The 27,816-nt window shown below is 41.6% G+C and overlaps 1 protein-coding gene and 1 non-coding gene across 2 annotated transcripts in view; one reads left to right on the top strand and one right to left on the bottom strand.

The window, feature by feature from the left end:
• The window catches only part of LOC122797871 (nuclear GTPase SLIP-GC-like), a 1,420,327-nt gene that overhangs the window by 1,197,214 nt on the left and 195,297 nt on the right, over nucleotides 1-27,816 (top strand). The window contains exon 10 of the mRNA XM_044066393.1: nucleotides 18,695-18,892. Within this exon, the coding sequence (XP_043922328.1) occupies nucleotides 18,695-18,892 (198 nt within the window). The remainder of the gene's footprint in view (nucleotides 1-18,694; nucleotides 18,893-27,816) is intronic.
• Nucleotides 22,361-22,433, bottom strand: TRNAR-CCG. Its single transcript has one exon. It is a non-coding gene; the product is annotated as a tRNA-Arg (tRNA).

Genomic DNA, 27,816 nt, shown 5'->3' with positions numbered 1-27,816 from the left:
TATGTGTTTCCCCAACTTCTTCCAAAAGCCTCTATGTTGAAGGCTTCAGTCATCCTTATAACCTGTTATTGGCCTCATCAGGTATACTTTCCCTTCTTCTGGCCTCATCTAGTTCACCCTCCTTGGGAGCTGGGTTCAGATCTACATTTGTTATCTCACCTGCTGGGGCTGTCTCACCTAAGCATTCAAGCCTTCAAGCTAACCTCATGATTTCTCCAATGATGGTTTGACAGTCCAGGTTGTTCCCTTCCCTTGTTCACATTTTATTTTCCTCTCAAGGACCTTTCACCAGAAAAGTCTACATGACCAAGTGGAAAAGATTTTTTATTTTGGTTATGGAAACAAAAACGATGACCCTTTTCCAGCTCCTGTTAATGCAGTTTTGGACTTCTTGCTCACCTGTTTCAAGGTGTAGCCAGGTATTTCACTATCAAAGTTCAGTTAGCTGCCATATCTACCTCCCATGTTAGGAAATAACATACCACCATAGCTTTTCTGAAATCATCTAAGGCCTTTTTACAGGGCACCTTTATTCTGCAGCACCTACTCAGAGATCCATTTCCTCCATGGGACATTGTTTCCCTATTGCAGTTTTTGACAGGTCCTCCTTTTGAACCTGTGTCTAAAGCCGATGTGAAGTTTCTGTCATGGAAGACTTTAATTTTTATGGCTATCACTTCTACCAGGAGAATTTCTTAATTACATGCCCTGTCCTCAAAACCTCCCTGATTTTTTTCCGGAGACAGAGTATTTATGAGGACAAATGTATCCTTCCTCCCTAAGGTAGTTTCTGAATCTTCCATCGACCAGTCCATAAATTTGCAAATTGTCTTTCCAAACTTCTCAAACTAGGCTGAATATACTTTACATCTGCTAGATGTTCACTACTAGCTACATTTTTCTTTACACGACACAAAACCTTTCAGAAAGTCTGATCAGTTATTTCTTTCCTTTTCCAAACCTAAATTATGAAAAACATAACCAAATTCACTGTATCTCATTGGTTGGCTCAATGCACTTCATTTGTTTATGAGAAAAGTGATGGTCACTCCCTTGAAATTCTGAAGCTCGCTCCACAAGCTCTATGGCTTCTTCTACAGCTTTCTTCTCTGGTGTACCAGTTGATGACATTTGTGCTGCATCTGCCTGGTCTAAGTTCCATACCTTCACCTCACATTATAACTTGGAAATCCAGTCTAGTATCAGGGCCTTTTGGTTCAGCTATGTTCAGGAATATCCTTCCATGAGGCCTCCCAAGTAAAAAGTAGCTGGAGACTCTGTCCCATCTGTACAGGAATTAATGGTAAAGAAAACATTGGATACAAAATTTACTTACTCACCATAACATTACTGCTGCCGTATTCTGTCCATTCCTCTACTACCAACCCCTCTGTCCCACTCCTGATATCTTCTACAAGTAATGTTTCTTTATTGATTGGTATTCTGGATAGATCTCTCTGGCCTTGCCTCCAGAAGGTTTAAGTTGTCTCCCCACTGGTCTACTTGTTGACAAATGCCTGTTTGTTACTATATTAGATTTTTAATTTTCATCATTTACTGCAGTTTCCTTTTTGAATGGGTTTCTTTTAGGTAGGCAAATGCAATTTGAGGTAGCTCATTCTGTGCATGGGGATCATGGGTAGGGAGAGGAACCTGAACACTGAGATCCTAAGCCTTGAAATGTTCGAAGCCAGATCCAAGGTCAGATCCCAGACCAATCTATAGAGGAATGGATGGAATACAACATAGATCTAATGTTATGGTGAGTACATAACTTTCATTATGTTAATGCAAATAACATTGCCAATAATCTTGCATGTGTCCATGCTTCAACTCACTGAATGGTACGCCAGTATCTTTCATTGTCCATTTGTTGCTAGGCTTTCCGATGCTCATGTATTCCTGGTTTACTTGTCTGATGTTGATTGTGCGTGCACTCAACTCTGACCCTCTGATCCAAGTCCAGAACAGTCTCTTTTTTTCACATCATGCTTACACATGTAGTTGTACAGTTCCTTACCATGGCATGGCTACTTGCTTGAGAGAGATAGCGTTCCATAGTTTATAAACATAGCTAGAATAAAAGGCATCTCCTGCCTTACTGTTGGATTTAGTTATGTGAAGGAAGGATTGGTTTGTACACCTCAGAACTCTAGTGCAGAAATAATGCTGTGTGCTGTGGAGAGCAGGGCATTTATCTGGAGTGTAAATGAGTCTGTAGGCTGTGATTAGTTGGAAGTATGATAAGGAATGTGGCAGCTCTATCCAGTTTAATTCTTTTAATGCAATGCAGTGGTGGGTTTTGTATGATGTATTTGTGGCAAATTTGGCTATTTTATTGTAACATATCTTTGTAGCTTATCAGTGTTGTTTGGGTTAGTAAGTATTGTTGAAGCATACAGAAGAGTTGGAAGTAAGTAAATAGGAATGGAGCAAGTTCTAGGTTTTTGTTACTACATTAGAGTATAAGCAGTGTCCTTCAGATTTTTCTTTTGTTTGTGTGTAATAAGCAGTTGTTTATCATCTGATCTTAAAGAATGTTGATGTGTAATTTTGTATAATTGCACTAAGAGCTGGGCAGGCTTTAGGATTGTTTATTATTTTTTTGTGCCAGTACTACTTGGGTATATGTAAAATATTTAGTTGTTGCAGTGCAATACAGTGGCGGCTTTGGGTTTGTTTACAGAAAAGCATGCATTCCTGTCATAATATTTCTCAAGTTTTGTTTTTAGAGAGGTTTGGAGGTCTGTAAGAATGGGGGGCTGCATATAGAAGTCATGGTAGTAGGTAAGTGTTAGGTAGGATTACTTCAGTAATATTTGTTTGGAGGTTTTTTTTTTGTTCTTTAGAGCATTCCTAATTTTTGGTGTGTTTTTAAATTGCATTTAGAATTTTAGGTTGTCATCTACTCATGATCATAGTCAGGGCTTTACCCCTCTGTGCCATAATGATGGCTCCACAGTCTGAACCCTGAAAATCTACAGTTTATATGGTGAATGGCATGTCACTGCATATAGATTTTTGTATGAATTTTTCATGTGAGGTGGTCCTATGTGGGCTTCCTGTACTATGCTGCTGATATTTTGTGTATGTGGAAGTCTGGGGAACACTATGCAGCAGTCTATACCAGACACACGCACACAAACACACACATTCACACACACACTCACACAGACACATATGTTATGCCAACTGACACATATGCCATATCCAAATATGTTGTATATGAGCGTGGTCCATATCTGCTGTACTGTATTCAAGTGTCCTGAATTAACACCCTGATGTGAAGTTGTTCTATCTCGCCTTTCATTCTTACAGATGGGTTCAAAGTGGTTTCTTGGCTCCGAGTCAGCCTACTACAAAACTCGAGATCTTCAGATAGCTCGAGGCCAAGTCCCTATCCCATGATGCACCTAGAGTTACCACAGATCTAGTTTGCCACTGCAATAGATCAGAGGTTCTCACTAGCTTGGGCCAGTAACAACTTTTTTTCTTCAAATATAATAAAAATTCTTTAATATTTACCTTTAAATACTTAGAATAGCTTATTGTGCAGTTTCCCTTCCCTTAGTGTGCCTTTTTTCTCTATTAATAATTAGCTGTTTTGGACTCTTTATTTAGGCCTTGTTATCTTTAATAGTTCTTAGATAGTATTGTGTGCTTACAATAGCAATCTTTCTGTCACAGGTTTGGTATTCAGCCTTTAGAATTTTGGACTGTGTGTTTAGCATAGTGACATTTCTGTCACAGTTTGGTATATTTACTCTTAGAAATATGATTAGTGACTTTCTGTCACAGCTTTAATATATTACTATTTAGAGTTTTGAATAGTGACTTTCTGTCACAACTTTGATAGAGTTTAGATAAATAGCTTAGAGCGTGTGTGTGTGTGTGTGTGTGTGTGTGTGTGTGTGTGTGTGTGTGTGTGTGTGTGTGTGTGTGTGTGTGTGTGTGTGTGTGTGTGTGTGCTGTTTACTATTTTAGCCCATAGTTTTTAAAGGGCTTATTGATATTTCTTCATTGATATTTCTTGTTTGGGTGTATCCAGTTTTGATATTGTGTGTTACAGTATGGATGACCAAGACAAAGACAAACACCCTAAATTAGGATTTAAGAAATGTCCCAAATGTGGGCAGAAAATGTCTGTCACTGACACTCATGTGAATTGTGTTTATTGTTTGGGAGCATTTGTCATTCTTTCTCTTCTAGGGTTCTCCAGGAGAGAAATAGAAAGTTAATAGACAGGTTTACTTAAACCTTTATTCCAAGAAGCTTTGAGTGACCAAGACGGGTCCAGTAAATCCTCAAAGTCTTCCAAGACTTCTACTTCTGAGGTAAAGAAATCAAAAAAGTCTTCAACATCGGTTCCACAGATCTTGGAGCCGGTCCCCGGTTTTGGAACCGGTATCCGAAGTGTCTAAGTCTCCACTCCTGCAGTCTGTACCTCCTTCTGTCCACTCATGTCGGTCTTCATAGGTTCATAGGTTGGTACTAGGCTATCGGCCCTAAGGCCTATACAAGCCTAGCCAAACAATTCCCCAGATATTTCTTCCCACAATATTTACTTCCCTGGACGCCTGTCTAACAGGGCGACTGACATTATCCTCGGGGTGAATTTCCTATCTCCCATCTAATCGTCAAGGTTCCTTTTGAAGAGGGTCAAGGAGGCACTCTTCTTGACATGTATGGGCAGTCTATTCTAGAGTATAGGGAGTCTCTGGGTCAGGAACCTATCCCTCCAGCATGTTTTGTTCATTGTGATGACAAGTTTTAGATCCCTGAAGTGTGTGGCTCTGAGGGATTGGGATTTCTTTAAGTGTAGCATGTCCAACAGCTCAGGGTTTGACATGGTCTTGTATATTAAGCAGAGATCGCCTCTGAGTAGATGATATGGCACAGAGTATAGCTGGAGTATTTTAGACGGTCAGCATAGGGCATCTGCTTTAGGCCTGTGATTCTTTTAGTGAGATATTTCTGCGGCCTTTCCAGCTGTTGCAGATGTCTTGTGAGGTACATACCAAATGGGGCATTGTATTCTATAATGGGTCTAATGAGGGATGAGCACAGTGGGACAATAACCACTTTTTTTCTGGATGAAAAGCTCTTAGTTATGAGGTGTGCCACATAGAAGGATTTCCTGACTGTTGTGGTGATGTGGTTATCGAAGGTAAGACCACTGTTCACCTTTCGGTGTTTAGTGTACTGCCACCGATGTGGTAATTCATGGGTACATGGTTTTTCCCAAAGGGGGTAACTATACATTTCTTGGCATTAAGCTTGAGCCCATGGTTCTGGCACCAAGCATCTGTTTCTGTAAGGCCCTTTTGTAGAATATCCACATCATTTGGGGATTCAATAATGGCTCCCAGTTTGCAGTCATCTGCGAACTTTGTTAGCCAGAGTCCGTTAGTGTTGGCCTGTACTTCAGAGAAGTAGATGCCGAACAAGAGCGGTCCCAGGAATGAACCCTGAGGTACTTCACTTGTCACTTGTCTGGAGATGGATTTGGAGTCAGCTACTTTTACAGTCTGGGTTCTGTAGTAAGCCAGTTGGCAACCCATCAAGTGACCTAGGGATTTATGCCCAGCTTAGTAAGTTTATCTATGACTCCAGAGTGGGGGATGGAGTTGAAGGCCTTGTTGAGGTCCAGATAGGCTGTGTGGACCGCCTTACCCTCGTCCACAGTTCTGGAGACTGATTTGAAGAAGTCAGTCAGGTTTTGGAGACAAGATCAGCCCTTCACGAACCCAAACTGGGTGGGATCCAGTGTTTGAAGGTTGCCAATGTCTTTGTTTATAAATTTCATGACAATGCATTCCATGCCCTTGCAGATCAGGCTCGTCAGACGGATGGGACAGTAGTTCCTTGGATCCAAGGTGCATCCCCCCTTGTGGAGTTGGATAACTGTAGCTGTGCGCCACTCAATGGACACAAAGCCTGAGGTGAGGCTATGATTAAACATGTCACTTAGGTGTGGTGCCAGTTCATTTTGTAGTTCATGTAGTATACTGCTCGGGATGTCATCTGGTCCCATGGATGCTGTATTCTTAGCTTTGGAGAGTGCGGTTTCTACGTGTGTGGCCATGATTACTGGAAATTGGCACTCTTTTGGTATTGAGATGGGCCTTTTAAGGGGTGAGAGGGGGGTGAAGTTGGCACTAAATCGATCTGCCAGGATATTGGTAATATCCTAGGGATCAGTATATTTAATTCCATTTTGTTGTAGCTCAGAGCAGATCTGAGCATTGCCATTTAGATTCTTGACATAAATATAGAATGCCTTGTGGTTGTCTTTGGAATCTTTGTCAATTGTATTTTCATAACCAGCTTTTGAGGATTTTATGAGGGATCTCAGCTTCTTACTGAGGCTGGTAAGGGGTTTTTTGCATCCTGGGATTTTCCTCTTTTCTGCAACAGTTTCTTCCTTCTGTTGTATAGTTTGTTTATGGCAGGGGACCACCAGATTGGCTTCCTTTTTTTTGGAGGAGAGCGTCTTGGTTCTATTTGGGATGGCACGATTCATGCATGAGTGGATGTGCTCCTACAGTGCCTTAGTGTAGGATTCAGCAGTCAAACTGTCAGCTCTTGTCTGCATGGGTGCCATGAAGTTTGTCACTTCTGACTTAAGTAGCATGAAGTTGGCTTTGGAGAAGTTTTTTTATAGAGGTTTCCTTACTGGGGGGGGGGGGGGGTGGATGTCAAGGGTGATTTGCTTATGGTCAGACCTGACCAATGAGGGGGTGACCACTGGTGTGGAGCATCTAGCTCCCATGTTGGTAATGACCAGGTCTAGGATATTGGAGCCCCTGGTGGGACAATAGATTTGTTGATCCAGGGTGTTGGAATTTATGAATTCCAAGAACCAATGGGAAAAGGTGTTGGTACCCGAGTAGTTTTCCCAGTTAATGGCAGGGTAGTTAAAATCACTCAGTATTAGGGTGTTTGGTTGTATCTTAATATTTTCCAGTATGTTTAGAAAGTAGTGAGAATCTTGGGGCATGGTGGGGGATCTGTAGTAAGCTACAATTTGGATTGCAGTCTTGCCTAGTGTTAGTTACACCTGGAGAATTTTAGATGCATTGTGTTGGGCAACTAGCCTGGAGGTGTGAATATCCTTGGTAAATATGGACACTCCTCCACCTTTATTGTTTCGGTCTTGGTTTGGTGGCCAAAAAGTGTGGTAAGAATTGTAGCCTGGTATTACAGGGGTGCTGTCTGGAGTCTTGAACCAGGTCTCAGTTACTGCACAGATATCGATGCTCTCCATTTTTAGGAGTACCTCGAGAGAGTGCATTTTGAGGTTTAGACTTCTAGCATTGAGTAGCATTACCTTCAGATTTTTTGCATGCTTCTGTCTGTTAAGGTGGTGGTTTTGTCCTTTGAACCTTGCCTAAAAAAATGCATTATAGGGGTGGCAAGAGCTTTTGCCAGTAACCTGAATCGCCAGGGTGACAGGTATAGACCATCTCTGGCAAAGCATTGTGGTTTGTCGATCATGTCGTCCCAGGCAGACAGATAGTGGATCTCCTTTGAATGACACCAGAAGCTTAGTCAATTGTTGAAGTCAATCATTTTGTCCTTATACCGTGGTATCATTCTGGGTGAAGGCAGGATGCTACTCAGGGCTAGGGTCATACCTGCCTGGACCACATGATCCGAGAGCTCTTCCCTGTCTCTTTTCATGTAGTCCAGGGAGGTATGTCTCAAGTCATTCACTCCAACTTGTGGAGTGACCTGAGTGCATGTGTTATGTGGCTGAACCTGGCACCCAACAGGCAGCTGACTGTAATTTTCTCCTTGTTCAGCCTGGTGAGTGGGATATCAGTGTGCCTGACTATAAAGTCAACTATGACTAAAGTGTTGGGTACGTTGTCTTGCCTTAGGGGCTATTGGGTGGCACACTGGTGTTGTGAGCTATATGTCACTTTGGTTGTGACTGGTGTTTGTTTGCATTTCTGCTTCAGAGGTCCTTGTTGCTTGGGCAGGTTAATGTTAAGGGCCTCTGCATATGTGGGTTTAGTGTAGCTATGTGTGGGTGTTGATGGTGTGGGTTTTGGAGGGCTATGTGTTGGTTGAGGTGTAGTGCAGGTGCTAACCTTCTCCTCTTGACTGTCTTGCACAATCTTGGCTGGAGAGAGCTTTGCTTCCAGTTTGGCTATGTAAGTGCATCTCTCACAGGTTGTAGTGTTGGGTGGTAGGAGGAGAGGGTTGTCTGTGTACATGAGGCAGTTGCTGCATTGCCCCAGTATGCCCAGATTCACAAGGTGGACAGGAGAAATCACCGGAAGCTGATCCTTGGACATGCCTGTTTAGGTGCTTTTTTTGTAAAGTACAAGAGCTGTTTTCCCTTACCTTTGCAAAGTCCTTTGCAGTTATAGGCTCTTTAGTACCTACAATTAATTTCTCCTTATTAACAAGGAGAGTTGAGTGCGTGTATCAGTTTAAGGCTTCCTAGTTCTTTCCAGCAGATTCTAGAGCAAGTGCTAGTCACAGGGGTTCAGATTTTAGTGCTATTACTGAGAAACCAGCTAGTTCTAAGGGGAAATTTGAAGAGCACACTTTCTGGCACTTAAGTTAACTTTAGCTCTGCAGTGCTGCACAACGTAAAAAATGCATAAACACACACGTTTTTAAGCCAGAAAGTTGAAAGGGACAGAAATCAGCCCAAAATGGCTAATACATTTACAATTTCCGAGCTGGAAACCACTCCTCTATTGTTAGATAGGCATTACAATGCTGACCACTCCCACTGGTAAGCAGTAGGACTTTCCTCTACCACAGCAAGGTCTGGATAGCTCTGAACACAGAAAATAAAGTCCTGAAACCAGCAAAGCCTGGGATCTGGACTATACTAGCTAGGAAAGGCAGGAAGTGAGCAAACAAGATAGTATTTTTGTTTTTTTTTTTTTTTTGGTTAAAACAGGCTAAACATGCAATAATACAGTAAATAAACACAGAAAAGGCTAACACACTTGAGTGTGTATCCCTAAACAGTAAATGCAATTAAACATTTTGAATGAAGCAAGGCAAGTGCATACCTGAAAAACAATTTAAGAGACAGTAATACAGTAGAATAAGTAGCTAGTCTACATATACAGAAAAGTCTATATATACAGAAAAGCAGGTAAAACACACCAAAACAATTCAGGTGCAGTGCAACGTAGAGCACTTGAGTTGCAGCAGTATTATGGCAAATACAGTTTTAATAAATTCACTAAAATATACTCTACATTTCCAAAATGTTTGAGAAGCACGGTCAGAACACAAGGAGGTTCAGGGAATTTTTTTTTTTGTTTGTTTTTGTTAGAAAGGGAAAAAGGAGGAACAGAAGGAAAGAAACTAAGTGGTTTGGCCTTCTCAGATGTTCTCTCTGTATTAGGTAGAATGAGCTAATGACCCTAGACTGTGAGGAGTGTCCCAGGTCAAATTTACAGTAGGGGCGGGCAACTGCAAAGCTACCAAGTATAACAGCAAGACACCAACAAGGAGGGAGGGTGCAGAACAATACTAAAGCTAGTAGCCTACACTTGTTTAGACAGTAAACACTACAGAAATGTTTATCACAGCAGTGAGCCACAAAATGAAATTTTTTAAGCAGATAAAGGAGCAAGGAGACTCTACAAAATGCTTTTAACTGCAAACAAATCAGTTATATGATACACTCGGTAGGAAATCAGAACAGACAATAGGTGCTTAACAAGTACAGAAAATACCGTTCACACAGTCAAACTAGCTATAAAGCTTTGCAAACAATGTGACAGTAAAAAACTTATTTCTGAGGTCCTGTATGGCAGATGATTTTAGTTTAACCATGCAGATTAGTTAATAGCAATAAAATACAGTAAAAGGTATGCAGCAGACAGTAAAAAGTGCTATATATAAATTGCTAGAAGCAATAACCAGTATAAATAAGCCAAAAAAACATGATGCTTATTGTTATACATCTCAGATTAGAGTTGCAGTCAATGCCCCTCCTCCATTCGACTCAGTGTGTATAGACAGAAATCCTTTCAAAGTTAGAGCTTAAATACCAGAAGATACAACCTTAGACAACTTTTAAAAAAAAAAAGCTCAGAAGAACCAATGAGTGCTTACTCCAAGCCCTAGACCACCCAACTCCCACTAGCCAGCAGCCAATCAACACAATTCTTCCACGAAGGTAAAGAAAGGCTTCTGCTAATTCAAGATGGCCTGGTCATGTGCTCAGAACAATCACTGCAAAAACAAACAGGCCCAAAGACAGCAAATCTGAATTGGGACAATACTAAAGCTAGTAGCCTACACTCTTTTAGACAGTAAACACTACAGAAATGTTTATCACAGTAGTAAGCCACAAAATGATTAGACTTTCTGATTTGGATGTGGATCCTGTGGTGCAGAAGCTTTTACAGTGGCCTTTGCTAAATTCTTATTGGCTCTGACCTGAATGGCTTCGGAACGGAAGACCCTTTTACCATCTACTACTCTTCCTCCTCTGAGCCATACCGGTCCTTCAGAGCCAGAGGAGTTGGACTTGATGATCATTGAGACTTCGGAGCCGACGCCTGCTCCAGTGTCTTTGGCTCTATTTACTCTGACATCCTCAGTGCCGATCGAAGAATCTAGGGGCTGACTCTCTCTGATCGGGTCCGGGGAGGATAGTCGGACCAACTTGTTGGTTCCAACTCTGCCTCTCGGGGCTTCGGCTCAGATGAGCTTGGCTCCTACCTCTGGCTTGGAACCCACTGTCCTGGTGCCAGGGGTGTTGATGGTTTCCTCGGATCTGTCGGTCCCTTCTCATCGGAGCAGAGGTGCCTTCGAAGCCATGAGGTGAGTTATGTCTCCTAAGACATCTTCAACTTCAGGTACGGCTACCTCCTCCTCTAAAGCATCTGTGTCTGCTTCTGCTTCACAGATCCTTGCCAAGCGTAGAGACCCAGAGCCTCAAGAAGCCCCATTGGGTGTCCTGCTCTTCTGAGAACTCACCAGAAGCCCCTACCTATGAGGTTCCCAGGAAGAGAATCTGTAAGAGGAAGCATTTAGATACCCCACAGGAGTCCCTGACATCCGATACCAACTTGGATGAATCAGAAGGGTCCCCACGGTCCCCCTCTGAGGATATCTCATTTGCTGATATATTAGAAATCTTTAAGCAGAAGGGTGACTGGTAGTCCACCAACCCTACTGAAGATGAGTTGGTTCTCCTGAAGGCTTTTGGGTCTCAGCCCTCCACCTCTTAGGTGTCTCCGCCCTTCGATGAGCTTATGCAGCTGGTCTCACGAAGGGCATGGGAGTCTCCAGACACCATGGAGCCTGTCCCCAGGAGGCCTATTAAATTTATTTCTTCCCCCCAGGACAAATCTTTTCTTACTAAGGGTGTGCCAGTTGATGCCATGGTGGTGGCGGCAGCCACCAAAAAGGAAATTTCAGAAACGTCCTCTTCTACCCATCCTCATAACAGAGATTCTAAGATCATGGATAGATATGGGAAGCGCACTTACAGTTCAGTGACTTGCACTGCGTTCGGTCAGCTATCTACCCCATTTTACTAGACTGCAAAGAGATCTTGTTAAAGAGCTGGGAGATACTCTTCAGGGTACAGTAGCTGCAGGAGCTTCAGATAAAGTTGCCTCCTGGCTTGCTACCCTCAGCTCCATAGTGAACTCGTCCATGCGCCTCATTTCATATGCAGCTGATGGAACAAGCAGGGCAGTGGGTACAGGAATTTCTCTTAAGGAGACACTCCTGGATGCACTTGTGTTTCTTTGCAGAGCTCTTTAAGTCATCCTTTGTAAATATCCCTTTTGATGGCTCGTCCCTTTTCGGGCCCAAAGTTAAGGAAACTTTGACCAGGTGTGAGCAGGAAGGAAAGACTCTGCTGTCGGAGTCCGTTTTTCCACCTCTACCAGACCCTACCTCAAGGATCAAAGGGGAGGAAAGGTGTGGTTCTGCAAAGCCCAAGGAGTCTTTCAGGACACACGTGGTGAACCCCCCCCCTCCAGGGGCAGAGGAGGGGGTAATAATTTAAGACGCCACCCTCACAGCAGAGGGGGTCCACAAAACCAGGGTGATAGAGATAAGATCTTTGGGAAGCCCTACCAGTGCTTCTGAAAGGAGATCTGACTGTCCTACTCTGGAGGCAGTCGGGTCTCGCTTATCTTTGTATTTAGATGCCTGGCTCAAAATAACAACCGACAACTGGGTACAAAGTATCATTTCCAGAGGATATTTCATTCCTTTCACCACACCCCCTCCATTGACAAGAAAAATCCCGGACGTTCCACCCAGTTACAGGGACCAGGCAACAATAGAGGTCCAATCATTGCTAACAAAAAGGGTCATCCAACCAGTCCCAGCAGACCAGATAGGACCCAGAACTTACTCAAGATTCTTTTTAGTACCAAAAAAGAGGGGACTGGAGACCTATATTGGACCTCAGCAGACTAAACAGATCTGTCAAGAAAGAGAAGTTTCAGATGGTCACGCTTCAGTCGATACTTCCCTTTTTATGGAAAGACAATTGGATGTGCTCAATAGATCTTCAGGATGCATACTACCACATAAAAATGGCCAGACTATCCAGGGATCATCTGCGCTTCTGGCTGGGAGCCAATCATTACCAGTTTTGAGCCCAGCCCTTTGGTCTCACTACAGACCCCAGAGTGTTCACCAAATGCATGGCAGTGGTCATGGCTCACCTGAGACGTTTAGGATTCCAGGTGTTTCCGTATCTAGACGATTGGCTCCTGACCACCACCACCAGGCATCAATATATACAAGCCAGGGACACCACTCTTTCACTCTGCAGCCAGCTGGGCATTACAATAAACTCAGGAAAATCTGCCTTGTCATCATCACAACATACCCTTTTTATTGGAGCTGAATTGGACACCAGCACCACCACTCTGAGATTTCCAGAAGAAAGAGTCTTACCACTCCATCAGCAGGTCTGCAATATTATATCCAAAAACAAGGCTCCAGCTTCAAAAGTACTAAAATTGTTAGGCATGATGGCAGCTACATTTCTAGCCATACCGTTAGGTCGCATGCACATGCGGATTCTGCAATGGCTGTTGTTCACTCAATGGTCTTACCAAGAACTCCCAATGTCTCATCTTATAATGATCATGAACAAATTCAAAAAGGATCTTCAGTGGTGGTTGACCTCACTTCATGTCATGATAGGTCGTCCCTTTGTTCTACCCCCACCAGCGGCCACAGTAACCACGGATGCTTCCCTGATAGGGGGGGGGGCATTTTCAGGGAAGAACAGCCCAAGGCACATGGACCGATCAAGAGACACATCTGCATATCAATGTCCTAGAGATGAGAGCAGTACTTTTAGCATTGCAGTACTTCCAGGACTCTCTTCCTCTGGGTACAATTGCGATTCAGACAGACAACATGTCAGTGGTCTGGTACTTAAACAAACAAGGAGGAACCAGGTCCTGCCCCTTTGTTGCAAGGCCCTAAGAGTATGGCAGTGGGCTATATCCACCCAGTGCTTTCTGTTAGCAATACACATCCTGGGAAAATTCAACGTGATACCAGACAAGCTGAGCAGAGCAATTCTGTTGCCTCACTAGTGGTCCCTCAAGAAAGAAATAGCAGACAGGATATTCCGCAGGTGGGGCCAGCCTTGCTGTGACCTTTTTGCCAGCTACATGAACACAAAATGCAGAAGCTACTTTGCCCTGATTCCCCCTCTGGGAGAAGCCCCAAGGGACGCACTCGTATGCGATTGGCCTCCAGATCTCCTCTACGCAGTCCCACCAATTCACTTGATACCCAAAGTACTACAGAAAGCAAAAGTCCTGGGAAGGACCATCATTCTAATAGCCCCTCATTGGCCTCATCAGATTTGCTTCCCCTTCCTTCGACTTCATCAATTGTTGGACCCCTTGATTCTGGACCCAGTTCCAGAACTTCTGACACACTCTTCGGGGGAACTTCATCCCTCTCTTCAGTCCCTGAAGCTGACAGCTTGGCTGATCCAATTCCCATCATAGCCAGGTTCCATAACCTTTCTAATGAGACAAAGCAAATTCTAATATCCTCTCATAAATCTTCTATGAGGAAGCTATACCTTAGCAAATGGAAAAAAATTTGTATATGGGCCTCTCAAAACAACATTGATCCCTACCTTACCTCTATGGCCTCTATACTAGAGTTCTTGACAATGTTTTTTAACAAAAGAGCTGCAGCAGCAACAGTTTGTGTTCAACTTGCTGCTATCTCTAATTTTCACATTGATTTGAAAGATTGAACATAATGTCACACAAACTATCCAAAACCTTTCTCAAAGAGACCTTTCATCTCAGATCACCTGTGAAATCTCCGTATACGCCATGGAATCCAAATTTTTTGCTTTCTCGCATTATTCTCCCTCCATTCAAACCAGCTTCCTCATGTGATTTGAAATATTTGTCATGGAAGACTATCTTTTTAGTAGCTATCACTTCTGCCCGCTGAGTGTCAGAGCTTCAAGCCTTGTCCATTAAACCTCCTTATTTGATTTTCCATGCTGACATAGTCTCACTAGGAACTAATCCCTCCTTTTTGCCTAAAGTCTGTACTGAAGCTAACCTTAATCAAATTATTGATTTGCCAGTATTCTTCCTCAATCACTCCAACAACTTAGAATATATGCTGCACAAATTTGATGTTCATAGACAGCTCAGATTTTACTTGGACAGAACAAAAGACTTTAGGAAATCTGAACAGTTTTTTGTTTCCTTTTCAGATTCCAGAAAAGGTATGCCAGTCGCCAAAACAACTCTGTCTAAGTAGTTATCTGATTGTATCACATTTGCTTATTCAGCTGCTAATATGCCCTTACAACAAAAAATTAAGGCCCATTCTACCAGAGCAGTGTCTACATCTTCTGCCTTTTCTGCCAGACTTCCTATAGATAACATTTGTGCAGCAGCCACTTGGTCAAGACTTCATACCTTTATCACTCACTACAAAGTTGACAGGGCCTCTTTTGGATCTACTGTCCCTAAAAAACATACTCCCGTGAGCCACCAGAGATAGATGGTGCTTGGGACGCTACCCATACATAAGAATGAACGGCGAGATAGAACAACTTCACATAAAGAAGTTATGTACTTACTATAATGTTCCATGTGAGTTGTTCATCTCGCCTTCATTCTTAATTCCCATCCTCCTACCCCCTCCAGGGTTTTTCGAAGACCAAGATGCTGGAGTCTTCCTGGTTGCTCAGTGACACATGGTATTATTATTATACACAGCAAACAAGATCTGAGGTAACTCTAGGTGCATCATGGGATAGGGACTTGGCCTCGAGCTATCTGAAGACCTCGAGCTTTGTAGTAGGCTGACTCAGAGCCGAGGATCGGCTCTAAACCCATCTGTAAGAATGAAGGTGAGATGAACAACTTATGTGGAATGTTATGGTAAGTACATAACTTCTTTTTATCTTGCATCTGTGTCCCAACCATTACCAGTATACATCTTCATTTGGTGGTTGGTCCAACCCAGATAGCAGTGCACAAGTTGCTAGTGTGTCATAGTATGTAGTGTGCAAAATAGTAGAACCATGTTGATTCTTTCTAGCACTCATACTGAGGTGCACATTGGCAGCATCCAGGCAGTGGAAGCACATCCTTAGGTGGATACATATCACTCAGTGATATTGCTGGTTTGTTGGTGTGTTATTCTGTGCACTTTCTCTGCCTAGGTTGTTGGTGTCCTCACTGGTGTGAGCAGTCGTGGCTGTAGGAGAAACACTACATCCCCTACCAAGCATGTTTATGGTATGCTTCACTCTGGAATGTGTGATATAGTGTACTCCTCAGCCTGGTGCTGACATTAGTACTGCCAAAATATGCGACATGCAGATTATTTACCATTGTTTGCTTCACACCATCTTATGTCAACTGAATGAAACTCATTCCTTTTATAGTATGCAAGGCTGCCATCCATGCTAGGTGGCCTTATTATTACATGTATACAATATAAGACTCCTGTAATGCCAGGTATACAGGGATGCAGTGAAAGCGATATATCAATGATACAATCTCAGCCATGGTTCTTAGCATGTAGAATATGCCCTCTGCTTTTGCTACCATATATTCTAGGAAGGTATCAAGGAGCGTATTTGGTAATAACCTGCAACCTGCCTATGATATGTCTTTTGAGACACTGGATTGTACCTATGGCTGCCATACTGGCTAGTGTCATTACTTGGATCTGCAGTGATATGGGATGTCCATATGACGCATGTATATCTGTATCACAACATATGCTGCATAACTTATCTAGTATGTGCATAGTATATAGCATGATGTTACTGCACTATGTGTGTACTGAATTATAAGTGGTAGCAGTACTGGTATTGTCTATCTGTCTGTCTGTGTGTCACTTGGTTATGTTGGGGGTGGTGTTTCAGGTTGTGTAGCTCGTGCCATCATTCCTGTCATTATAAAGGGTCTCTTGTTTATTTTACTTAAGCTTTCTTTCTGGGTAGTAACAACACATTTTTCATCCTTCTATATGAGGTTTTGGCACATCTTTAGACATCTGTGCATTCAGTACAACAACATATGCTTGTAACTGACCAGTCCTACACTCGTATGCATGCAGCCTCATGGTCAGTTTTCCCTTTTGCAGCTTAGGTTACTCTAGTTTGTCTTCATATGTTCCTGAATTATTTAAATACATTTGCCCAGTTTTTTTCGAGAGACTAGTGTTCTGCTCTGTGATCATGTCTCTCCATCATAATGTAAATTTTTAAGACTATATTACAGTTTTTGTAAAACATTTTTTCCACCAAACTTTATATTGGTTAACAAATGCAGTGTTTTCTTTGTTTAGCAGGGTTCAGCAGTGAATTTCATTAGAACTTTCATACTATTTTAGAAAGCACAAATATACTTAGCTTTGAAGTAGTTAGCTTTCATTATTTGATGACTTTTACTGCTGAACTGATTTGGATCCTCACACAGTACCCTGCGTTGTCATATACTGACATAAGATAATTTACTGAAAGTGCTAGCCAAGGCCAAAAATACTTCATCCACTGGAACTGACAATACACCTGGTTATTTAATTAATAGATTTAAATATGCCTTTGCAGACACACTCCTCAAACTTTTCAACCTACGTTTAGCTACTGGGTTTGTCCCTGATGAATGGTGCACTGCAGTGGTGATGCCTGTCCATAAAGGTGGTCTTACAACTGACCCAGGTACTTACAGCCCTATCATCCTTAGAAGCCTCATCTGCAAAGCTATGAAATGTATTATAACAGACTTCATAAGCCGTAATATCATTAATTTTGTTAAACTTGGCTCCAACATTTTGGCTTTGTGGAGGGTAGAGCCTACAGTATCTATTTAATCTGATAATCTTCTTCAAAAGGGTTATGGATGCTGTAGATGGTGGCTGTGCATTGCACACAGCTTATCTTAACCTGGCCAAGGCCTTCAATGTCATTCCACGTGCTGGCATCATACAGAAGCTAAATGTTTTAAAAATCAACTCGTATGATAAGATGGATAGCAAACTGGCTGGAAGACAGAACCCACACAGTGCCAGGTGCAGCTGCCTCATCAAAAAGTATGAAAATGACCAGCTATGTCCCTCAAGAGTTGGTGCTGGGAATGCTCCTTTTTAGCATGTTTAGATGTTTACTTCTCAGATCTCCAAGCCAAGACATTTGGCTAACAAAATCCATAACCTCTGACTAACAAACTTTGCAGACAGTCGCAGACTGGGGATTGTTCTTATGTCACCCTATGACACCCAAACCCTCCAGAATAAACTCTTAGTATACTAAAATGGGCTCTAAATAAATGCTAAAAAATGTAGCATTATCACTTTTGGTAGACAACTCCTCCCTTGCTCATGTTGTATATACAGTACCTACTGCAGAATGAAAATGTAAATAGGGATCTAGGCATTTGGGTTGATAGCTCCCTTTTTTTTGACCATCATGTGACAACGGTTGTCAATAAATCCTTTTATTTAGCCCATCCAAAGGCAAAAGGAATATCATCATGGTCTAATGACGTAATCAGTACCTTATACTTAGCATTGATCAGGCTAGTCTTTAAGTACAGTGCTCCTTTTGGAATGTATCTCACTAAACATGTCAGACAGTTAGAAAGACTCCAAAGGTTTTGAACTAAAAATATCAAAAGCCCAAATTCTCTGAGCTACCAAGAGAGGCTGGAAGCTCTATCCCCTTTGTTCAGTGTGTTATAGACATTTGAAAGGAGTGCTCTGACTTGCTTACAACAACATTAGAGACCTGATTGACTGGAAATGCTTGTTTCTCTGCATGTTCAATGTTTCCACCAAGAATAGAACCAGAGACCTAAATCTTAACCAACAGATAAATAAAGCACTGTAGAGAGAATGGTGTATAACCCAGCACCTCCCAGACCTCTGGAATAAACTTTCCATGTATGTTAAACAGTGTGACTCGCTACCTTACTTTAAACATAAACTAGATGACTGGATGGGTATCCACAATTTACTCTGGGATTGACTGGTATTGCCCTCCTGGGGAAATTTATATGACAGAAACATTGCATTAGCTACACTATTGTGGACTTAGTGATCTATAATTTAATGTGTCTATCCTTGCTCTCAAGCATGTGTGCATACACGTTACCACATTTATTGGCATATACGGTGCTTCATACCAGTGTTGTAATTTTTATACATTTCTTTATCTCTTAAAAAGGATGAAGCCTTTCAGGAGCAGATCAGAGAACCTGTGGAATTTTGTCTGTCAAATGTGAGAGAAATGATGCAGGAAGCAGTGACTGAATGCAGTAGCAATGTTGAGGAGAGCATCTCGTTTTTAATTCAAATCATTCATTCTGGAGTAGAGGACGCAATTGCAGCCTGTGAGAAAACTGCCAGGAGCTGGGGATCGCAGGTACATTATCTCCTTCATTGCTGCTTACACCTGGGTATAATTAATGCAGGAAATATAAAAAGTGTTACAAGTTCTAAATCAGTATTCATAGTGGTACTGTGGATACATTTTAAACCTGAAAGTGAAAATTCCTTTCCGGGTCTCAACATCAAGAAAGAAATGACCTATATTGAACTTGTTTTGTTTTAATATTTCTGTTACTAGAAATGATTTTGAAGGATTTCTCCTGCAGGTTCATTATTCTTTACCTCAGTTTCAGTTTGTTTAGCCAGGTTTGGGGCCTACTAGAGTTGTAGTACTTAGCTTTTGTGAGAGTAAGTTATTTGCTGCTGATTTTCAGTGTCTGAAAACCTTTGTCTTGTTACAGATGTTTTGCTGACTGGTCCTCTTGTTACTTAGTTTCATTTTAATTACTGTTTATTATAGCACAGCCTAGTGTTTTCCTTTTGTCTGTAGGACTAATTCTAAACCAGCATTCATAGTGCTGCTGTGAACACATTTTAAACCTGAAAGCGAAAAGTAGCTCTGCATCATTTGTTGCATTCTCCCATATTTAAACTGTTTTTGAAGCATTTTACTTTAAGTGCATTATTTTGTTTTAAACCAACTGAGGCTGATTTTGTTGGCACCCACCCTGGTGTTGTGGTGGTGTCTTGGCTGTTCTTCCCCTGTTACGTTAATATGACCACTAAATTCCCTCCCTCTCCTCATTCATTGCTCTTTTCAGTAAGCAAGTGTGCAAGCTATTGAAATGCTTGTACCCTTCCCTTGTACTCCATAGATCTAGAATACGGAGTGCCTACCCACCTAGTCAGCCAGTGCTGATCACGAGTTGACTGCCTTTACTATAAACTGTCTTTGGAAACTCCTCCTAGTCTCATTTCATTTGTTTATATTAGTGAGTACTAGAAGCTCAAACTGAGGGGTTCCTCCCTTTAAACTACAAAAGCTCAAGTTACCCTTTGTTCTTATCTTCCTTCCTCCTCAGTGCACAGTGCACTACCTGGGAGGTTTATCCATTATTTCCATATTCCTTTTAAAATCTACATCTGCTTTATGCAGTGCATGATACTGTTTTTGTTTTTATTTTATTTTCTGCCTTGAGCAAATCTCTTTGGACAGATGGTGAGACCATCTTATTTTAAGAGGTAATTGATCTAAGTGAGAATAAGACTAATTCTTGCAGGTCCTAGGTAGCTTAGATAACTTGGGGATCATATTTCACCTGGTTTCATTGTTTCTTTTGTTTTCTTGTTTAGTATTTACTGCATGGAACTGCACTGAGTGCAGCTGTGCAGTAGCTATAAATGTTCTATCACCACGGCAGTAATCTAAATTATACAGGTTTTAATCCTACATAGGATATAACAGCTGGCCAGTTTCCAAAACTTCAGGGCACCTTCCATGCAATCAAACCATTAGCCAGCACAAGCTGACTAAAAAAACTTTTCTTGGCGCCAGGTGTTTTCCGAGCTGTCCTGCTGCCAAGAAGAGTGTTCCTTTACAGGCCTTCAAGGCTCAATAGCTGGCTAATGCTGTTCTGTTGCTGGGCAGATAACTTGCCTTTGGAGAAGAACCTTCCATTTTACTTTTTATTTGTTTAAACTATGTTTTAGTAAAAGAAAAACAGCTACTTTAAAGATACAGGAAGATATTTTTATATTGACAGTGACATTACTTAAATGTACTTACATTGGAGGTTGGTGTAATGGCTAAGGTGTTTACAGACACAAGGTGTAGGGTTTGATTCTTATATGGAGTAACCGGATAGCCCACAAGGGTAGTTAGCCTAATACTAACCTAACCTAAATGGGAGCACTCTATCTCTTTTTTTTTTACTTTTGTGGTAACAGTTGTTCAAAAAATGTAAATACTTTTTTTGTGGAGAAACGGTTTATTTTACATTTGGAGGATGAGAAAGTGTTTTAAAGTGTTTTTTATTGTTTTTTTTTTTTTTTAGGAAAAAGTGATGTTTTTGTTACTTTCCTAATTTGTTGAACATTGCACTTAAGCTTCCTCAGGAAACAGGCATACATTTTCCGTTCACCATGTAACAAACATCCATCCCCTTCACTGGGCCTTCTTCTAGCCACAAAAAAGAAAAAAATAACTAAACAGCCTTTGCTATTACAACAGGCTGGTGGTTTGCCACAGTCACACAGCCACAGGTGGGTGAATCAGCTATGGCAAAGCTGGTTTCTCAGACCTCTCATCTTTAGCGATGTTGTCTGCAGCTGTTGGGTCCCCTTTCTGGACAAAAGAGAGCCACTTTTGTTAGCCATGGGAGAAGGGGAAGGGAATGCATCCTTCTGTAGCTAGACTGTTGTGCCCCTTCACAGGGAAGCTGTTACTGACAATACTAGGTCTGTTTGTCCCAACATTCCTGTCAGAATGAGACAAAACTAAACACTTCCTCTGTGTCGGTTTCTCTGGACAGGAATAATTTATTGGGCGTGGCTCAGGATTTTGTACAGTCTTTAAACCTTTCTTGTAAGGTGTTTATTCCCCAAGATGTAGTATCTGTAAGGATATGTGAAGGGACCGATGCAACTTCTTCTCCTCAGGTTTCTGATTCAGACTCTGAGGAGAGTATGGTATCTAAATCTCCCTTTGAGGGATTCAATTTCTCTGAGACTGTTTCCAGAATGTACCAGTGTTTCTGTGGGAGAACATTGAGGTTCCTCACTCCCTCAGAAAATACTATGAATTGTTACAACAGGAATTCCTAGAATCTTCACCCATTCCCCCCAGTGCTGTCAGCAGTGGGGGATGTGTTTGTCACAGCCTGTGGTTCTCCTGACAGCCAACCTGCTGCTTCTAAGAAAGCAGATAGAATTTACAAAGTTCCTCAGTTTTCCAAGTTTTTATACATGAATACCAGACCCGACTCAGCAGCTACAGTGTTAGTTAATCCAGCTGCTGCCAAGTATTTTGTTAATTCTAATCCTTTCCCTTCTGACAAGGATGGTAATGCTATTAATAAGTTACACTTCTGCAGATTTGTTTCTTTGAATTTTGAATTGTCAGGTTCACATGTTAAAGTTTATACTGATTAATTATGAAAGTATGAAGAATATTTTAACTGCAGTTTCCTCATTTGATGAAAAATATGCTTTGTATAGTCTATTGTTCGGTTTTTTGGTTTACTACTCATTGTCGGAGTTGTTTGACTGTAGATATTGTTTCCAGGGCTGTTAAAACTTATTAGGTTCATAGGTTGGTACTAGGCTATCGGCCCTAAGGCCTATGCAAGCCTAGCCAAAACAATTCCCTGGAAATTTTTTCCCACAATATTTACTTCTCTGGGCCCCTGTCTAGCAGGGTGACTGACATGATCCCCGGGGTGAATTTCCTATCTCCCATCCAATATAGGTTAAATGCATGGACTGCTGTGGGGCTCAAACCATGACTAACTGCATGGTAAGCAAACGCTCTAACCACTACTCTATTCCAGTTTCAAAGATTTATCGACCCAGGTGGGACTTGATCCCACAATCCCCAGCTCCGGAGGCTGATGCCTTATCCATTAGGCCACTGGACCCTTATTTTGTTGAGGTTTGCCTGGCTGTGTTCTCATAACCTCATAGAAGCTATCAAAAATGAAAATTTGAATTCTCCTTTAGATGGAGATTACATGTTTGTACTCAGTTCTGCTGAGGTTGTCAAAAACCGTGATGAGAAAGGTAAACTAATTCAGGTAGTCTCTCAGATTTTTCAGCTCTCATCCTCTAAATTTTCCAAAGGATTTTTTCCTCTCTCGTCCACTTTTAGCAAGAAGCAAAATAAACAGTCTCAGCAGAATTCTGGTAAGCAGATTTTGGTCACTGTGAGGGAATACGTGCATTTTGGGCCTCATGGCATCCATGAGTCTCATGATATCTCCTGCAAGACTTCACTTTAGAAAGATACAATGATATCTGAAGTCTCTCTGATTCTAGCACCAACACCCATTGCCCATTGTCTTTTTAAATTCCAGTTCAGGGCTTTGTGAAAAGGGAAATCCCTTGGTGGTGGCATCAAATATCCCTGAATCCAGGTCTCCTCTTCTCTTGTCCTGCACCACAGCAGTCAGTTGCAGATATATCAGACTTTGCCCGGGGAGCAGTGTCAAGGGAAATAAAAGTGCAAGGTTTCTGGAACAAGAAAGCAGACAAAAGCACATAAGCATAAAAGAGATACTAGTTCTTATAAAGGCTCTTAACTCTCTGAATCATCTGTGGTCCCCAAGACCTCTTCAAATAGTTGCAGACAATATCACAGTGATATGGTACATATCAAGACTAGCCATGTCAACATGGGATATAGCTTTACAGCACAGTCTCAGTCTACAGGCATCTTACATTTTGTCAGAGCAAAATTTTGTGTCAGACAAGCTGAACAGGTCAAAGGCCGATAATCATGAAATGAAATTAGTTCAGGTCAAGATTTCATCCATCTTTGGGAACTCCTCAGTTTCAATTAACTGGTAGAATTCTGTTCTAGGACTACATCTGAAAAGGCTTAGAAGACAGATGCCTTTTGTTTTCCATGGACAGGAATTTTCCTATATTCTGTTCCACCCTTTCCACTAAATATCTGGGGTACTTTTGAAGATTCATGTGGAATCCCCAAAGATCATAGCTGTGACTCACCTTTGGCCCAAGCAACAGTGGTTCTCCTTTCTTTTGGAAATGTCCAAATGGAATTACCACAAGATTCTGCACAGACTGGATTTATTCACACAAGAATGGGGGGTGTTTGATACATCCTGAACCCAAACTACTGCAATTGACTGCCTTGATGATATGGTTTTAATCTCTTTAAGGCTCATGTTTTTTGAAGACATACAGCAGGCACCAATATAGGCAAGAAAGACTGCTAATAGAAGATCATACATAAGCAAATGGGAAAGATTTTCTGCTTGGGGGTCAACAAAGCACCCAGCAATGTTTCCTCTGATTTTACAATATATGTATGGTTTACTAACCTATGGCCTGTCTTACTCTAGCAAGTTCATTTGTTGACCATTTCAGCTTGTTTGCACATGGATCCCCCTCTTTAAATGCATTCTCATTTCAAAATATTTTTGAAAGAGGTGTGACATAAGAAGCCTCACAGAATACTGGTGGCTCCTCCTTGCAATCTTAATTTTGTCTTAGAGAGATTCTTAATTTTGTGTTGGAGAAGCTAACACATACTCGATTTGAACTAGCTAATCAGGCTGACTTAAGGTTCTTAACATGGAAAACAGCTTTACTTATTGCTGTAGCCTCTGTAAGAAAAGTACCTGAGTTGCAAACTCGTAATGTAGGTCAACCTGATCTTATTTTTCACAGAGACAGGGTTTCTTTGAGAACTAAGCCTTCTTTTAAGCATAAAGTGGTATTTCAAGTCTACTTTAAGCAAAGCAGTCCCTTTCTCAACTTGTCTTCCAAGATGGCTTCACACTGAGTAACAGCTTAATTCTAGCTCTCCCAGTGTGAAAATAGAAACTCAGCAGAGAAGGCCAGTGGACTTTTTTGTTTCTGGGTAACTTTCAATAGCTGGTTAGTAAATGCACTGACTAGATGCCAGGTAAAATAAAATACAGAGAACCTGAAGGAAATCAGCTGCAAAAGGTGAGGGAAAACACTGACTGGAAAAAGTACTGCACCTGTTCAGCAAAAAGCTGTGCAAGCACCAAACATAACTTCCAGTAAACTATGGGAAAGCATAAAACAACTGCACACAGGCCTGGTTAAAATAAACAGAACACTAATGAAGTATATCAACTCAAACAACAAAAGGCTGGAAAAATGGAAGAAGCTTTAAACAGATATTCAAATGAGGTGATAAAACTGCAAAAATCAGGGGTCAAAATGAAGAATAGTTTGGCTGAATACGAGAATGCTCCAGTAGAGATGTTTCAAAAAATAATAGAATTGGAGGACAAATCATGAGGGGTAGAACCTGAGATTTTCAGCTGTACCAGAGAAAATAGAAGGAACAGACTGTATTAGTTTTATGAAAGTACAGATAAGCAACTGGACTGGTATTCCACAGCAGGAGTTATTAATTGAAAGGGAGCATTGTGTGTATGCTCCAAAACTGGCTATTAGAAAGCAGCCTAGACCTACAATAGTAACGATGCAATCTTACCACAAAAGGAGTTGTTTCCGACAATACTGTGACAAAAGGAAAAATTATCAAAAGTGGGAGACAGCAGAGTGCTTGCAGAGAATGATTACTCATTGTACACCAGGCAGAAGAGGAGTACATTTCTTCCACTCTTCGGGGAATTTTGAGAAGCAGGCATGAGATGCAAACTGCTATACTCAGCTAACTTCAGAATATTCTGCCATAGAGGGACAGCATCACTTTTTAATGAAGTACAAGCTAAGGAAGAAATACAAAGGTTTGTCCAACAAAAAGTGAACTGTAAAACAGGAGGGGATTCTGCTTCCATTTGTTATGGTAAAAAAGACCACAGAGAAACTGACCACATAGAAACTGTGGCAGTGAAACCTTTTTCACTGCTTCAAAAGAAATTGCTGGAGAGAAGGAAGTGAGCACAAGAGTTGACTAGAAGAATCAAGAGCATGTTGAAAATGAAACAGAGACAGGATTTGGGAGATAGACATGAACAGGAATAAAACCAGTAACCTGAAAATTGACAAATGTGGGATTACAAATCAATAATTATATTTGTAAAATAGGACAGAAGAAGAAAATCTGGAAATATTGGACATTTTTGGACTTTATTGGACTTGTGGGTGACTCTAAAGTATATGCTCTACTTCGTGTCATTAATGTATTTTTTTCCTCCTTCTTTTCTAGCTTAACTCCTCCTGGTCCATTTATTCCCTTTAGTAAGGAAGCTGTTTCATTTAGTAAAGCTGTCAGTTTTCTATTTTTTCCTTACTATTTCCTTGATTTTAGCCCCTCTTGGTCCCATCTCTTCCCTGTGATTTACTCTACTCTTGTTACTACATTCTCCTTTAAACATCCTTCTCCATCTATCATATCTACCGCCACTCTTACCTTTACTACCTCCAAACTTTATCCTCAGCACTCAGCTTGCTACTGATTGTTTCTCACAGATCTTCCTCTCTCCCTTGGTTCTACCCGCTCCACTCACCCTGCAGGCTCACTCCACTCCCCTACCCTACCCCCAAATCCCACCCATCCCAGAGGTCCTAAACTTATACTTTTCTTAACCACACCCTCTCTCCCATCCCATCACTCCTACCTACCAATCAAGTTACATTAACAGCCACACCCCTTCTCCTAACTAACTCCTACCAGCAGCCACTCCATAACTAGTTTACCTATTCTCTTATCAGGTGCACAGTTAGTATTAGTTCCATCTCTGTTATCCTGTCTAACCTTTACCTCTATACTATCTTAAATCTGCCTCACCTCCTTACATATCATTATTAATTCCATTAATATGCCTGTACCGATTGGCTAGACAGAGGGACCGAGCTAGTTAAGATGTGCAGCAGGTAAGGGTGATAAAGGATAATGAGGGAAACGTACTCACAAGCGAGGACAGTGTGTTGAGCAGATGGAAAGAGTACTTTGAAGGGCTGATGAATGAAGAAAATGAGAGGGAGAGAAGGTTGAATGATGTGCGGATAGTGAATCATAAAGTGCAGTGGATTTGCAAGGATGAAGTACGCATAGCTAGGAAGAGGATGAAGAACGGAAAGGCTGTTTGTCCAGATGACATACCTGTGTAAGCATGGAGGTGTTTAGGTGAAATGGCAGTGGAGTTTTTAACTAGATTGTTTAATGAAATCTTGGAAAGTAAGAGGATGCCTGAGGAATGGAGAAAAAGTGTTTTGGTACCAATTTTTAAGAATAAGGGTGATGTGCAGAGCTGTAGTAACTACAGAGGGATTAAATTGATCAGTCACAGTATAAAATTATGGGAAAGAGTAGTGGAAGCTAAGTTAAGAAGGGAGGTGATGATTAGTGATCAGCAGTATGGTTTCATGCCAGGAAAGAGCACTACATATGCGATGTTTGCTTTGAGAGTGTTGATGGAGAAGTGCAGAGAATGTCAGAAGGAGTTGCATTGTGTCTTTGTGGATTTAGAAAAATCATATGACAGGGTGCCTAGAGAGGAGTTGTGGTATTGTATGAGGAAGTCGGGAGTGCCAGAGAAGTATATAAGAGTGGTACAGGATATGTACGAGGGTAGTGTGACAGCGGTGAGGTCTGTGGTGGGAGTGATGGATGCGTTTAAGGTGGAGGTGGGATTACATCAAGGTTCAGCTCTGATCCCTTTCTTATTTGTAATGGAGATAGGTTGACAGACGAGATCAGACAGGAGTCCCCGTGGACTATGATGTTTGCAGATGACATTGTGATCTGTAGTGAGAGTAGGGAACAGGTGGAGGAGACCCTGGAGAGGTGGAGATATTCTGTAGAGAGAAGAGGAATGAAGGTCAGCAGGACTAAGACAGAATATATGTGTGTGAATGAGAGGGAGGATAGAGGAATGGTGAGGATGCAGGGAGTAGAGGTGGTGAAGGGGATGAGTTTAAATACTTGGGATCAACAGTTCAGAGTAATGGTGAGTGCAGAAGAGAGGTGAAGAAGAGAGCACAGGCAGGATGGAGTGGGTGGAGAAGAGTGTCAGGAGTGATTTGTGTCAGACAAGTACCAGTAAGGGTGAAAGGGAAGGTCTACAAGAGGGTAGTGAGACCAGCTATGTTATATGGGTTGGAGACAGTGGCACTGACATAAAGGCAGGAGTCAGAGCTTGACGTGGCAGAGTTGAAGATGTTAAGATTTGCACTGGGTGTGACGAGGATGGGCAGGATTAGGAATAAGTATATTACAGGGTCAAAAAGTTACAAGAGTCACCAGTCACAGGCAGCAGTAATACGTCCTTCCTTGTTCTAAATATGCTGTAGCAATCAGCACCGCAGGACAGGCAATTTCCAAAAGATTTCTTT

Source organism: Protopterus annectens, chromosome 3.part1 (genome assembly GCF_019279795.1).
Source record: "Protopterus annectens isolate FY-2018-M chromosome 3.part1, PAN1.0, whole genome shotgun sequence".
In the NCBI taxonomy this organism is placed as follows: domain Eukaryota; kingdom Metazoa; phylum Chordata; order Ceratodontiformes; family Protopteridae; genus Protopterus; species Protopterus annectens.
Note: the sequence above shows the minus strand (reverse complement) of the source record. Positions and strands in the feature narration are given on the sequence as shown.